The sequence below is a fragment of the Crocodylus siamensis genome, chromosome 5 (genome assembly GCF_052110815.1).
Source record: "Crocodylus siamensis isolate JL-2025a chromosome 5, ASM5211081v1, whole genome shotgun sequence".
Lineage (NCBI taxonomy): Eukaryota > Metazoa > Chordata > Crocodylia > Crocodylidae > Crocodylus > Crocodylus siamensis.
The window spans coordinates 102,626,952-102,643,308 of record NC_143399.1 but is presented as its reverse complement, the minus strand read 5'-3'; the positions used below and the strand labels follow the sequence as shown (position 1 = coordinate 102,643,308).

At 42.7% G+C, this 16,357-nt stretch overlaps 1 protein-coding gene across 1 annotated transcript in view; it reads left to right on the top strand.

Moving 5' to 3' along the window:
* The window catches only part of CDH12 (cadherin 12), a 953,181-nt gene that overhangs the window by 881,466 nt on the left and 55,358 nt on the right, over window positions 1–16,357 (top strand). Inside the window, exon 11 of the mRNA XM_090049941.1 lies at window positions 5,407–5,660. Within this exon, the coding sequence (XP_089906067.1) occupies window positions 5,407–5,660 (254 nt within the window). The remainder of the gene's footprint in view (window positions 1–5,406; window positions 5,661–16,357) is intronic.

Sequence of the window (16,357 nt, the reverse complement as noted above, 5' to 3'; positions counted from 1 at the left end):
TTATTACAATGATCATTCTATAAGAAAAGGAATATATTATGCCAGCCAGAGCATCCTAGTGATATTTAGAACCACGGTTTGGTTCATATTATAATTACGCCAAAGGAAAAGAAAGTAAAAAGGCACAAAAAGATAAAAATTCCCTATGGGTTTAGAACAGCCTATTTCTCTTTTGTAAAGCTTCCATTATAACAAACAAACAAGAGCTATATTTGCCTATAAATTGTGCTGCAAGCTCAGATTACTTGTGCCCCAGCAAGTTGTTAAAACAGGTCAGGGAATATTAAAGGTTCTTATACACAGTGATGGTTAGTATAAGCCAATAATTCCCAATAAACTATGTGCTTTGTTTATATGTAGGTGAGAGAGGGGAAAAGAGAATAAAAAGGAAGGAGACTCCAAAATTTGAGAAGGAAGAGAAATATATCTATCATTCTCCTTAGTGCTGGCAAACACCTAGCTATAGGCAAAGCATGATCTCAGAAAGATGATGCTGGCCATCAGGAAAAAAAAAGGCAAAAAGTAAGGAAAGGGAGATCTGAATCTTTGTCATTGCTTATGCCACTTTTTTGTAGCTGTTCTGAAACCCTTAGTAAAGAAACAGGTAGGGAACTTAAGGATCTCCTTAGTGGTAAGTGGGAAATGTATCCTTTGGGTAGACCTGTATCCCCACGTATTCACTTTAAACAGTTCAGCTTTTCCTGTACACCTCTACATAAACTTTCTCCAAGACATCCTGTCACTGACTAAGAGCAGGGGAGCTAAAACTGTGGCCCATAGACCGAATGCAGCCTGCAAAGACATTGCATCTGGCCCACAGGGCTCCCCATAGATCAGGAAATGTTGTGACAAGACAGCAGTGACCATCAATAGAGTCATGCTGCCCCTGCCAAATTCCCAAACCCTATGTCCCGCACACCTGGTTGGAGCCAGGCTACGCCCTCTTCCCCATGTGGGGCTGGGTTGGGGTTGGGCCATGCCTGCTTTCCCCCCCACTGGGCTGATTTGGGGCTGGGTCACTCCCCCTTCCCCCATGGGGCTGGGTTATATCCATCCCACCCTGCAGGGTCAGGTGACACCCTCTTTCACTCCTGAAAGGCCAGGCTCAGGTGATACAGCCACCCCAACCCCGCTCTGCATGGCCAGATAGTGGCCACTGTACCAGCCCTGGCCCTGAGCACTAGATCAGAACCACCATCTGGCCCAGCATCAGACCAGGCACTACTCATCTGGCCTGCCATGGAAAAAGTTTGAGCACCACTGACAAAAAGCATCTTTTCCTCCAGGGTGCTTTTTACTTACAGTCTGTGACTTCAGCTTCTTCTTAAACAACCACCTAAGTCAAAGAACATCTTTCCCTGTTGTAAGGGGATTGGAGCTAAAACATATATCTTACCCTTTCCCATCAAACCTTGCAGCAGCAGTATGTCTCTTGTTCTCAACTCTAAAGAAGAGCAAAGAAGTATTTGATCTGAAGCCTGACTTAACACGTATCACACCCTGAAACTTTCATCTTTACTTTTACCATTTCAGATCCAGACTTGGTAACCAGCACTGGAAAAGTGTTGCTTTTTGGAACCTTCTGTTCAATCAATGTGGTGTCTCTGCACCAGTGAGCTCTCACTGAATGCTAGGGTGGGTAGTCTCAGATAAATCAAGGTCTGAAGTGTAAAGGTCTGTCCCACCCTCAAATAGGACAGGGTTATGGGTTATGTTTATGCTGTACCTGGTAAATAGGTAAATGCAGTAGGTTTCTAAGGTTGTCACTCATGCAGCTTTCATGAATTCTTCTTTTCTTTTCTTATTGTGTGAATACATTCACTTCTTTTCTCAACTGTCATGCTTATCACTGGAACTCATTAAGCCGTTTTCAGCTTATGTTGGCTTTTGTACTTCATATATTTTTGACAGGCTTCTATTTGGAAAAAAAAGGTCTATTATTCCATCTTACTTGCTCAATTTACATTAAAGCATTATATATTTGTCAGCATGTATTCACTTGTAAATAGGATAAGGGAAGCAATAATGCTTCAAACTGTATTTACTTTCATATCAGAGATGCTGATGTGCTTTCCTGTTCACACTAAATAATGGTATCTCTTGAGAAGCAAAACAAAGTGTTTTATCATTATGTGTTATTTAGTTTTAGTATTTTCAAATTGCCATTACTACAAACAGCTGCACATATCTGGTAGTGTTCTGATAGCTTATATCCATGAAGACAGACAAGGGCTGGTTGGAGAGAGACAGACTCATCTATTATGAGACTGACACTTAGGCTACCATTACAAAAGTTTCCCATAATAGATATATAGACTATGGGTAACAAAGAGTTCCCATGGTGCTAGCAAAACTGAGATTTCATTATGGAAAAAATCTTATCGAATTTGATAAAAAGATAACCTTTCTATGTAGCAAGTTTTATAACTGACCTTTTGAATGTAATAGGACTCTACAATAGGGATAAGGATTTTCTACTGGTCAGCTAAAAAAAAAAAAGGTACAAAGGTTGTCCTTTGGTCTTACATTCTATAGGATTTTAGCAACAGTTCCATATAATGGTACTGATATCCTTTAATATAACCAAACTGTTTTAATCCCCGTTTCATTCTTCAGTACCTCTCCATACGTGTTAGCATATTATAATTACCATCTTAAAATCCAGAAGTGGCCGTAGAATCTTTTAGGTAAAACAGATGGTTGTTAAGGTATTGAATATACTTCCCTAATAGGGCACAGGTTCTGCTATTTGGAACCTTTGAAAATAAAACTTACTTGTTTATCTGTATTCAAAATTTCCATGCATAGTACAGTTTAATTCCATAAGTTTACCACCATATGACAGCATTGCTATGAAAATTCTGGACTGGTAAAATGAAGTAACATGCTACAATTAATTCTTGCATTCATTAAAGACACAATGGAGAATAAGCGCCTTTCATGATTTGATCAGTGTCCACAAAATGAGCCTTTGGAGTGATATTCGTAACCCTTGTAAATCTCAAGATTATAGAGATTTGGTATGGAAGGTTCCTTCAAGACAGTCGTCCTTCCAGTTTTCCAACAGTTCCCTAGTTCAACAGGTGGCTGCCAAGATTTTGGATGTGAGGCCAAGACTGATTTACTTATCTGTATGAGTAAGGAATACTATCAGTCAAACTTGCATACAATCATAGATTTTTTATAATATCATGACTGGAGACATTACAGATGTGCTAAGACTGTAAGTAGTCAAAAATAAAAACATGGTAAGATTAAGCTACAAGAGCATGACACCTGAGTTTTGGACAATGTGTCAGAGCGCAGCGGAGCCTTCTCTATTCAAGCACATAAGTTTCTTAACCAAATAAAGCTATTACTGAGGCAGGTAGCCAAGCACCAGGTGGAAGTCTAAGCTCTGAAAAAATGCCATAGTGATAACCTAGGAATACTTATGAAGAATACAGTTGGTCAAGCTGCTGCAATTATGTATCTCACCACAGAAAACATAAGTTTATGGCACCTATTAATGTGTTATATAATAGAACACCCCAAACATTCCTTTTGTGAAACTAATCAAAGCACATCTCAAAAGTTAGTTTTCACCTCTAAAAGTATCAAATTTCAGTTTAGCCTTGCAATACCCTTATATTGAAAGATTTCAAATTTATATAGAGGTATTTGTTATGCAAATACACATGTCGCAGTGGATTAGGAACCATGCCTTCCATCTTTGTGAAGATAGGGTGCGTTTACAATCTGGCTAATGGCAGGACCATCAGAAAAAAAATATGTGCACAGGCTTCATTGTTTTTAAATCCTTGTTATACTCAGCCTAATCCTCAAAGAAAGAGGGTGAGGACCTAGCAGGTTGTTCTGTGTTATGCCACATAGAGAACACTGGAATTCAGCATGTACCGGATGTGACTCCTCCTACTGTCCCATCCTTTTCTCTCTCATCCTCAGACAATATCCCAACTTGTATATTTATCCCAATATATGTGATTACTGTCAGCCCAGTTACAAAGCTTTTACTTGAGAGAAATTTGCACATACTTTGGTGGTACAGCTGCTAAAAATACCCACGTGCCACCAGGACGGTGCAGTAACAGCTGTTACTGTGCTGTCATTTAATGCTTCCTAAAGCAAGTACTAAATAATGGTGGAGTAACAACTGCACTGTGGGGGGCATGTGTAGATGTGCCCATATAGACTTAGATGCCCACTTAGATGCAAAGGAGTTGGCCATATTGTCTATTAAAATTTGACATCTTTCACAAGAATTTAAAACCATCATGTCATGTTCTTAGTCAATGTGAATGAATGTAACTGGTGGTTTTAGTAGAGCTACTAAAGTTTATACCAGTTGAGCACCTGGTCAGTTATGTCTTGCTGTGACTAGGGTAGAAAATGACATAGTTTACATCCCTGCTAGCAGTGGAAACATACTATGGGGGTGATGCTGATAGAAATAAAAATGAGAAGCAGTAACTTATTATTGCTGCTACAGATGTCATCTTGTCTCTTTACTTAAATATGATATCCTTTCAAAAGGGAAAATTCCTAATGTGACAATTATACCAACAACCACTAGGTGACACTATCACATCAGAAAAACACTACTTCACAAAAATGATGAAAGTTTGAGCTAATGCCCCTAAACATTTGTATTAAAAGTCAATGTTTTTGTATCTTTCTGGCTAGGAATCAGTACAATAGTCTAAAAGAGCTGAGATCACTCGTTATGTTACAAAAACAGAGGCACTGGGTGGATTTATATTGATAGAAAGTCAGAACAAACCAGCTCCATTTCAACATGTATCTCTGTCAAATAGCTACAACAAGCTGTGTGTCAATTGACAGTTTGCATTCAGTCCCTTATAAATCAGAGCTGTATTGATCCAAGATGCAAAATGTAATATGCATTTTTAAATATAATGTAGCCCCTCGAGTTCTCTAAATTCGTGGGTGTTTACGTTTAAAAGTTCATTTCTGCCAATTCTAGAATAAAGAATTAATCTGGATTCAGAAATGCACTCTAAAGTTTGGGTTATGTCCACTGCTGTGTCCTAAGAATTTGCTATGGACACATCTTCACTAGAAACATCACAGTCCTCCCCTGTGATGAAAGGGGAAATGGACCTTGTGTGTGAGGAGCTGACATGGGATGTAGAAGATCTTCAATTCCTAGGTTTACTATGGATTTCCTGTGTCCCTTGGATGTTGGCTGGGAAGAAATGAAATTAATTATTATAACTGTGCTATTTGGAGGGGGTTTCTATATGCTGCTGGCCCTAGTGATTTGGGCAATTAGACAAATTTGTGGTGTTCCAGTAGTTGTCTAAACTTCACAATCTTCAGTTACAAATCCATTTAGACATGTTTAACTTCTGCCAAATCTGATTTAATTTTTATCCTTACTTACAGCCGTTGGACTTTGAAACAAAAAAGGCATACACCTTTAAAGTAGAGGCCTCCAATCTCCATCTTGACCATCGATTTCATTCTGTGGGTCCATTCAAAGATACTGCTACCGTGAAGATCAATGTGTTGGATGTGGATGAACCTCCCATTTTCAGCAAACCTATGTACACCATGGAGGTTTATGAGGATACACCTGTTGGGACTATTATAGGTGCTGTAACTGCACAGGACCTTGATGTGGGCAGCAGTTCTGTTAAGTAAGGAAGCATTTTCATTCTTATATGACTTTTATACTAACCACACTTATGCTAACAATAAGATTGAATGGTAATGAGATGTGGCCCATTTTACCATTCTAGGTAACTATGGATGAAAGTATTTATCAGAAGTCTATACCAAGTTGATTAGCTTTCATGGTAAGAATTGGCTAGATATAGTAGACTACATAGGCTATGAACAGACATACCATTTGTCCCAGAAGAAAGCCTTTTGTCCCAGGATCATACAGATGTACATATCCACTGTCCCCCTCCAAGTCCCACCACGTAAAATGTATTAATACTTTTTCCTGGGGTACCTTTTACATCTTTAGGGTTGTTTTTGGTTCATTCCAGTGACAAGCCTGTCAGGCTGTGTGCTTTTCCTGACCACCTACTAGAAAAGGAACAGAAATGCATCTTAGAAGGTCAGTTTGGGTAAATGATGGTGCCACTCTTATTTTGAGACAGATCAAACCCCAGGAAAGTCAGACCCCAAACAAATGAGACATCTATTTATAGCCATAGGCTGTTATCATCTTGATAGATGTGTACCCATGTCACAAAAGCACCATGTCAGATGATATAAACTGTCACGACCTCCTTATCCAAAGCAAAGGCTCTAGCCAGTCAACTGATGGTGCTAACAGTGGTTTCTCCAGGGAGTCCATGAAAAACCATTCTGTGGTAGACTGGAGAAAGTTGTGGAAAAGCAGGGTAGAAGAATAGACACAACTATTATACTTACTCCCCCTATATTGTGCATAAATATAGGATTATCAATGCTGTCTACTTCTCAAACAACAACTTATTGGTCATATTTAAAATTCCATTCAAAAATGGTTTTTGAAGAGTTAATATATAATTATTATATGTTTTCATAAATAATTAATTGTTATATGTTGTCATAGGCTTGATCCAGATGTGCAGGCACGTGTGGTTTGTGGTACCACAACCCTCTTTGTGGTGCTACAAACTGCACATGTTGCATGTTAAGCCATACACGGCATTACTAAATTACAGTGCTGGGGAAAAATTTGCTACCTGGATTTCCTGGTAGTGAAAAAAAAATGGAACAAAACAGTGGTGCAAAGCATGCCAAAGTGGTATATGCCAGGACAAATGCAGAGATGCTGCGGAGCCCCAACACTGAGGCACTCTGCTACTCAGCCATCCACTCCCCAGCTGGTTGGGCCACAAGTGTGCCTTGAGATGTGGTAATAGAAGTACCAACAGGGAAACTGCTCCCCTGTCTCCACAAGCCACAGCATGGGAGCTCCACTACTGAACCCCCATGCTGAGACATACGGAGCCCCTGTATTAAGAGACATTACACCCAAGCCAACAACTCTGTTTCGAGGCAAACTGCACCCCAGCCAGATACAGAGGAACAGCCAACCCAACATGGAGGCTCTGCTGCAGATCCCCCGCATTGAGGCACACTGCATCCCAGCCAACCTTGGATCAGGATACCATGTTTTTCTCATGGCATGGTAATATTTTATTATAACATGGTGTAATGCTGTAGTATACACGTACTGCTGTATCAGTAAAGTACTTCTAGGGTAGACATGGCTTGAGACAATTTTTACGGAAATGTACAGAAACACTTCTCACAAATGCTCCTACAGCTTGTGAATGTAGGATCTGGCCTGGCTACAGAATGTAGACAGTTAGGAGCAATGGCAGTTTGGATGTAGTAATTCCCAGATTGTGGCTCACAAACCACTTTTGGGCTGCAAAGCCCTGGTAAGTGGTCAGTGGATCATACCTTGCCTCTCCACCCCCTTTTCAATAACGTATTGATGATAAGAATACAGTAGTCTGCAAGAAATTATGAAGGTTTGAAAACCATCCATTGATTTAAAATGTTTGAGAATCACTCTAATACACTTGCCTTGGAGAAAATGTAACATTGTTAAAATATAACTTTATATCAAATTAAGAATAGGATGTTACAGTGAAATATTATAATGGCCACCAGATTTGTATGCATACACCCACAAAATAAGACGTGAGCTCAAGTAATATTGTTTTTTTAGACTGAGTTATTATATTTATATTTCTGTGCTCATTTATTAGTGATAGATGTTCAGACCCAGCAGTTATGTTCTCAAACAATACAGGAACATGATTTAGCTGCCATGTTGCAACTAAATTTAAATAATGGAGTGCAGTCATTGACTTCTTCATTGCGTGAGCAAATTAACTGAGCACTGGCTTTATTAGGTTATAATTTTTTTCCCCACACAACCTCCATTCTACTCCAGTGCAAGAATTTCTAGCTAAATTTAGGTTTGCAGACACATGTTGATTTTTTCCACTGAAAACTGTGAACCTCCCTCATTTACAAAAATAATTCTGTTAAGACCAGTGCTGTCTAGGGCCATCACTTAAGACCAAATAACGAACCACTTATACTGATGAGCAGTTATGCATTGGCTCCATTAGCATGGTAACAGCCATCCGTGACTACTCAGTAATGTAAATGGCTTACAAGCTGCCCTTAACAATCATGCGCTATATGCCTTTAGGCTCATATGCTTCAATCGCATCTCCCTAGGGAACTCCCTGTTTAAATCATCAGACCTCTCTGCAGATACAGGAGTCAAACCATACAATGCTTGTTGTAGTACTGAAGTCAAACTAAGGGTAAAGTGCCCACTTCCACACTTTTTTCACTGAAATTGTCCCTTGGAGGTCCATGTGCCAGGCTAAGTATCCAAATAAGAAACAGTTCCTCTAATTTAGGTTCCCAGCTCTGAAAAATGGGCTTACACAGCTTGACTCTCACTGGGTGCATCTACTGTGTGCTTTACCGTGGAGTACACTAATTAGCTCTACAGTAAAATGTCACCATCTATATCAAAGGGGATCAAAGGGAGCAAGAATGCTTAAAAGCCCCTATGGCTCACCAAAAGAATCCAGGAACATCTCAAAGCCAAAAAAGGATGTGTGCACCCAATGGAAGGGAGGGGCTATCACCAAGAAGGATTATACCTGCATTGCTCGAGAGTGTAGGGGGCTGTTAGGAAGACTAAGGCAGAGATGGAACTGGTACTTGTGACCGAGATCAAAGATAACAAGAAGTCCTTTTCTAAATACATAGTGGGTAAAAAGAAGGTACCAAGTAATGCAAGGCCTCTGTAGGACATGCTTGGTAATCTGGTGGTAGCACCAGACGACAAAGCTAATCTCTTTAACAGATTCTTTACTTCCATAGTTCCGAGCAGGGACAGGGATATCCCCCCCCATCTGGGATTCCAGACAGACCCAGGGTCAGTGAGGACCTAGTCAGGGAACATCTGGAGTGACAAGACATGTTCAGATCAGCAGATCCTTATGATCTGCACCCCAGGGTGCTGAGGGAATTGGCAGAGGTCAATGCAGGACCCCTGGCACAGCTTTACAAACACTCATGGTGCTCTGGTGTGGTTCCAGAGGACTGGAAAAGGGCCAATGTGGTCCCCATTTTCAAAAAAGGGAGGAAAGAGGACCCAGGAAATTATAGGCCCATTAGTCTTACCTCAATCCTGGGGAAGCTCTTTGAGAAAACTATCCAGAAGCACATCTGCAAGGGACCAGCAGGGGACATTATGCTTAGGAACAATCAACATGGGTTCATTAGAGGCAGGTCCTGTCAGACCAACCTGGTTGCCTTCTATGACCAAGTCACAAAAACCTTGGATGCAGGTATTGAGGTGGACATAGTCTTTCCAGACTTTAGGAAAGCTTTCGACACTGGCTCTCACCCCATCCTCATTAAAAAATTAGGTGACTGTGGTGTCGATGCCTACACAGTCAGCTGGGTCACAAATTGGCTGGAGGGCTGCACCCAGACAGTGGTGGTGGATGGGTCATTTTCGACCTGGAGGGATGTGGGCAGTGGGGTTCCCCAAGGTGCAGTCCTTGGCCCCGCATGGTTCAATCTCTTCATTGGCGACTTGGACGAAGGGGTGAAAAGCACCTTGTTCAAGTTCGCAAATGACACTAAGATGTGGGGAGAAGTGAGCATGCTAGAAGAGAGGGACAGGCTACAACTAGATCTGGACAGGTTACAGAGGTGGGCAGATAAGAATAGGATGGTTTTCAATACTGAAAAGTGCAAGGTACTGCACCTGGGGAGGAAAAACCAGCAGCACACCTACAGGCTGGGGAACACCCTTCTCATGAGCACAGAGGCAGAAAAGGATCTTGGAGTCATTATTGATTCCAAGATGAACGTAGACCTCCAATGTGAGGATGCGGTCAGTAAGGCTAACCGCACCTTGTCATGCAATCCATAGGTGCATCATGAGCAGGTCCAAAGAAGTGATCCTCCCCCTCTATGTGACATTGGTCAGGCTGCAGTTGGAGTACTGCATCCAGTTCTGGGTACCGCACTTCAGGAGGAATGTGGATAACATTGAGATGGTCCAGAGGAGGGCCACTCACATGATTAGGGGCAGCAGGGCAGGCCAATGAGGAGAAGCTACGGGACCTGAACCTGTTCAGCCTTCACAAAAGAAGGCTGAGAGGGGATCTGATGGCTACCTATAAACTTGCCAAGGGGGATCAGGAGGCAATGGGAAAGTTCCCTGTTCCCCCAAGCACTACTGAGAGTAACAAGGAACAACGGCCATAAGTTGACTGAGAATAGGTTCAGGCTAGACATCAGGAGGCACTACTTCACTGTCATGGTGGCTAGGAGCTGGAACCAACTTCCAAGGGAAGTGGTGCTCACCCCTACCCTGAGGGTCTTCAAAAGGAGGCTAGACAACCACCTAGCCAGGGACGTTTGACCCCAGCATCCTTTCCTGCCCATGGCAGGGGTCAGATTTGATGAACTGCTTAGGTCCCCAACATGAACATGGGGACGTAGTCAGGAAGGCCAGCCATACCTTGTCATGCATCCACAGATGCATTTCAAGCAGGTCCAAGGAGGTGATCCTCCCCCTCTATGCGACACTGGTCAGGCTGCAGTTGGAGTACTGCATCCAGTTCTGGGTGCCGCACTTCAGGCGGGATGTGGACAACATGGAGAGGGTCCAGAGGAAGGCCAGCAGGACAGGCCCTACAAGGAGAGGCTAAGGGACCTGAACCTGTTCATCCTCCACAAGAGAAAGCTGAGGGGGAATCTAGTGGCAGTTTATGAAGTAGTTAGAGGGGACCAGCAGGCACTGGGGAAGTCCCTGTTCCCCCGAGCACTACCAGGAGTTACTAGAAATAATGGTCACAAGCTGGCAGAGGGTAGATTCAGACTAGACATCAGGAGGTGCTACTTCACTGTCAGGGTGGCTAGGATCTGGAACCAACTTCCAAGAAAAGTGGTGCTGGCTCCTACCCTGGGAGTCTTTAATAGAAGGCTAGATGAACACCTTGCTGGGGTCATTTGACCCCAGTACTCTTTTCTGCCACGGCAGGGGTCAGACTTGATGATCTGCTCAGGTCCCTTCCAACCTTACCAGCTATGAAACTATGAAATTAATTAACTTTGCTTTCTTATGGTGGAGTACTTAACTCTGCTGAAATGCATGTGTCATGGGCTGGCTGAGGCATGAGATGGGGGGCTACCTTCTGCCTAGCCCTGCACCTTAGCACTCAAGTACCCTAGCCAGCTCCTCTACCACTCAATGCTGCTACATGGAGCCTGGGGCTGTTCCCCCTGGGTCCCCTGCTAGCCTAGGGCTTCTCCACCCCAGCTCAAACTGCTGTGGTCCTGGGTGCATGTGCATATGCTGAGCCCAGGAGCAGCTGACACCAGTATGAACTGTGCCAGAGTTTATCATGTCACCTTAATAGCATGTGTAGATACAACTATTAGGCGCAGCCCCATGAGTGACAATATGCATTCCTTGGGGACAAATAGTAGTGGCACAAATATGTTGTCCCTCCAGAATGCCACTATTTGGATGGGGCAGGGGAGCCTGGGGCCAGCACCTGGGTTCTCCCCAGCAGTCTTATCTTGGGTCCTGGGCCTCTTCTGTGACTCCAGAAGTGGTGATCAGAGCATGTGGAGCATGGCCAGCAGCCAGAGCATGGATCTGGCCAGCTAGGCTCTGGTTTTGGGTAGTGCATGCTGCCACCATGTATGCCACCCTGCTTTTTTCTGGTGTGGCTTTTTTCGACACTGGGCTCTCCAGTGAATGGTGGAGCAGCATGGTGAATGCCTGCCTGTACAGTGCACATGGTTTGCAGTGCTGCAGATGGGTTTGCAGTGCTGCATGATCTACTCAGGTCCCTTCCGACCCTAGAAACTATGAAACTACCAGGAGTGACTAGGAATAATGGTCACAAGCTGGTAGAGGGTAGATTTAGGCTAGATATCAGGAGGCGCTACTTCATGGTCAGGGCGGCTAGGATCTGGAACCAACTTCCAAGAGAAGTGGTGCTGGGTCCTACCCTGGGAGTCTTTAAGACAAGGCTAGACGAACACCTTGCTGGGGTCATTTGACCCCAGGACTCTTTGCTGCCATGGCAGAAGGTTGGACTTGATGATCTGCTCAGGTCCCTTCCTACCCTACTAACTATGAAACTATGAAACGTGTACATGTCTGGATGTGCCTGTCGAGTTCAATGGGCTATGGATCAGACACATGGTCTGGAAGTTTTTGCTATAAGGATAGATTTAGATACAGTGCCAAAATGTCAGTAGATATGCTGAGAAGATTAAGAGAGACATGGCTGTAAGGTATGATAGAGGCAAAGCAGTTCTCTCAGTCTGACTTTGAAAGATACTTCTGCTTTTCGCTCAAAACTTCATGATTTTGGTCCGGATAACTTACTCTTCACCTTAACTTGATTTTTTAAATGAGATGTCCGATCCAAAGCTCATTTAAGTCAATGGAAACGTCATATTATTATTTTCAAGGACTTTCAGATTATGCCTTTAAAACATTGGAATAGGCCATTTGCTGTTCAGTTGTTAACCCATCTGAATTAACATATTGATTTTCCAAAGTGAAAGAAAGTATATGCAGTTGTTAGTTACTGATTTATTAGAGTTCAATATAACATAAGGCTTATATCCTCTAATTGAAAGTAAAAGTCAATAAATAGAAGTTAGTAAAAGCATAAATTTATTACAAAGAATTGCATTTCATTACAACTTTGAAGTTCATCTTATAGCAATGCAATAGCTTTTTTTTTTTTAGGTATTTAAAACCTAGATTGTCTCATATGGATAAATAATGGTTTCTGTTTTATAATAGTCTTATATGGATAAATAATGGTTTCTGTTTTATAATATTTTAAAGAAAGAGCTGAAGTATAGCTTCCAATTAAATAGGCCTGCTAACTAGGCACGGAAAGGCGGGAAATGTTCTGTGAAGTAATAGCCAAAATAATTTGCTGGGTGGTACAGTTCAGCCACAAATTAACTCATAGAATCATAGAAGTAGGGTTGGAAGGGACCTTATAGACCTTCAAGTCCGACCCTCTGCCAGGGCAGGAGAAAAAACTGGGTTCAAATAATCCCAGCAAGGTAGCCATCAAGCCTCCTCTTAAAGAACCCCAGGGTAGGAGCCAGCACCACTTCCCTCATTTTCACTGAGATGTTTCTCTACAGCAGTGTAGCCACTACAATTCTGACCACAGTAACAATAACAAAATCAACAATCTGCCCAACAATGGGGACTGAAATAAAAGACAGATCTACACTATGTGCAACACAAGGAATAACTCTAGAGAACAAAGCAGTCCAAAAAAGCTTATGTTAAAGCAAGTAACACTAGTCCCAGTAATTTAATCCCCTTTATCAGACAATTTTTTAAAACTCTGTTGGGCTAGACATATCAGTAGGGATCCGGGTTTTCCATTTCCCATGGAAAAACAGAGAAAACCTTGGATTTCCCTATTTTATCAGAGAAAAATGGATTTTACCTTTTAGCAGAGAAACCCATAGATTTCCCACTTTTGCAAAGAGCTCTGCAGGCTGGAAGAGTTCCAGCCTGCAAGAGCTAGTTACACAAAGGGCAGGAAACCCCCAACTCTTTTCAGAGGGAGAGGGAGAGGTAGAGGGGGAAGAATGTGGCCTGAGGCTCTCAGTCACCCAAGGCTTGATTCAGGCTCACTTTCTTTCCTGCAGCCTGTGAGGTTAGTGGTGCTTGCAGAGGACTGGAGGGTTGCAGGTCGGGGCTGCGGGGTGCCAGCAGTTCTGGAGGGGAAGCTGGCTTGTGGCTGAGCTGGCTGAGGGGGAAGCTGGCTGCAGGAAGCTGGCTGGGGGCTGAGGGAGTGGGGAGATGTTAGGGAAAGACATGGAGTGCCCGCACAGCCAGCAGCACGTGGACCACAAGCAGCATGGTATCAGTCTGAACTGGCTCCGCACCTCCACGAGTGGGTTCCCTGAATGGTTGATACCGCGTCACTCCGGGTCCATGTGCCACCAGCTGGGTGGGCACTCTGTGTGGGGCTTTCCCCATCACATCCCTACTCCCCCAGTCCCCAGCCAGCTTCCTACAGGAGTGTCTGCCTGGGCAGCAGTACACTGACCCAGAGTGGTGCAGTATTGGCCTGAGTGAGCTATGTGCCTCCATGTCCGACTTTCCTGAAGGGCTGATACTGCTCCTCTCTGGATCTGTGTGCTGCTGGCTAGGCAGGCACTCAATGTGGGGCTTTCCCCAACACCTCCCTGCTTCCTCAGCCCCCAGCCAGTTTCCTGCAGAAGTGCCCTCCTGGCCGGAGGTGCATGAATCCACAGCTACACACTATCAGCCCTTCAGGGAAGCTGCACACAGTGCACATCCACCCTGCCCCCCACACAGATGTGGGGGGCACAGGTCTCTCCTGTCCCCCATGAGTGCACGCCCCCAGCTAAGCCCACAGTAGGGAGCAAGCTGCAGACCTGGGTCCCTGGCCCCATAGCCCTGGCAGCTGGGGGATCTCTCCATCAGAGCTGGAGGGCAGGGTCTGTGGGTGGGGGAAAGTGGCACGAGCATGGCTGTGGTGGGTGTAGTGAGGGGCACCAGTTGCGCTAGGGGGCTGTTGGGGGAGTGAGGGGCCGAGCAGGGCCGAGAGGGGCTGTGGGGTGCCTTTAATTTTAATCACAGATTTGGGGTGTTATCAGAGAATTAATTTGTGATTTTTTTTAATCAGGGAAAACCAGGATCCCTGCATATCAGGAATGGGGGAATAATGGCTAAATGAGAGTGACGATTAGATCTAGTTACTTTGAAAAAGGAGAATATATTACTGGAAGCCATTGAAAAAGGCTGAGAGAGATCGTTCATTTTTCTTGTAACTGGAATCACAGATTTCTGAGAAGCTGGGAGTTTACAAAAGTTTGTTTTGTAGACATGAAAGTTAACAGAAATACAGACATGAAAAGGCACAGAGCACACATTCAGGAAATAAAGGGAAATAAAAAAAAAACAATAAGAGAAAAAGAGGCCTTAGGTATTCAACACCTGCAGAGGTGATTGGACCTGAAACTGTTTTGAAACGTTATTCCAATGCACCTGATTTTCAAACTGTGTTAAGTTTACAGTTTATGTCACTCAGGAGAACTGTTTGGTCCATTTCCATTTTGTTCAAAGCGCTACAGGAAATGCTCAGTGTAAACATTAAGCTGAAGTCCTGCATACTTCTAGTCCATTAAAGATCCCAAAGCACTTCTCAACAAAAAGTAAAGGAAAACTTTCCTCATATTCTTCTCAGATTCCTCCAGCATATGACAGTTAAACGCTCCAGGAGAATAAGTATCTATAATAAAAAAGACACCGAGAATTTCTAGCACTTCTAATTAGGAACTGTTTTCAATAAAAGTTAATTTCTTTTTGGTGGAGGATAGTGTCATGACTTCTGTAAAATTAAGCATTTTCCTGCACATAGTTGTGACTATCGTGTCATTTTAGGGACAAAGATAACCAACTAACAACAGAGGGAAAAAATAAATAGAGAAAAAATTACCTTGTTACTTGTAATTATTTCTGGAATATAGAGGTTTCTATAACACTGCAAAGTTAAGCCATACTTTTGCTGGCACTTTTGAAGTTGTTACATTTCTTGAGAGAAGATGTATTTTATGGGATTAACCACAAAATAATTTTTAGCTTTTAGTCTACATGATGTGACTCCAATTAAAATGAATTTCATGTCTTCTACAGTAATATTGCCCTTCAGTCTTCTCTGTTTGACTTGGATGCTAGGGGTGTGCGAAACGGGCTGTATTTGATTTGGATTCGGCCCAAATCGGGGACAGCAATTTAATTCATTGATTTGGATCACTGTCCCTGATTCAATTTGGCTGAATCTGAATCTGAAGATGAACCACACAGCCATTTTGTGCAGAAAAGTTACTTTCTGTTCAGATACAGAGTTCTGGGACTAAAGCTGTCCACATCTGTACTCATTAACCATCCTTCATTTCCACAGTTTTAAGGGTGATGCCATTTTGAAACAAATCTCTCTTTCCTGTGTGAAACTGAATAGCACAGCATAACATTTTGCACATAGTTCAATTTAATTTAATAAATAATTTAATTAATTAAATTGAATCATGTGCAAAATGTTATACTGTAGTTAATTGAAGTACAGCATTTTAAAGAACATTTTTCATTTTCTTGATTCTCCTAATGGGGGAGAAGGACAAGATGGATTTCAAAATATATATTTGCAACAATCAGATCCTTCATTCTAAAATGTTTTGGCAAGGATCTTTCTACACATGGCTGTAGTAATTGTTTAACATCTACAGTTTAGGCAAAGAAGGAGTGTATTTA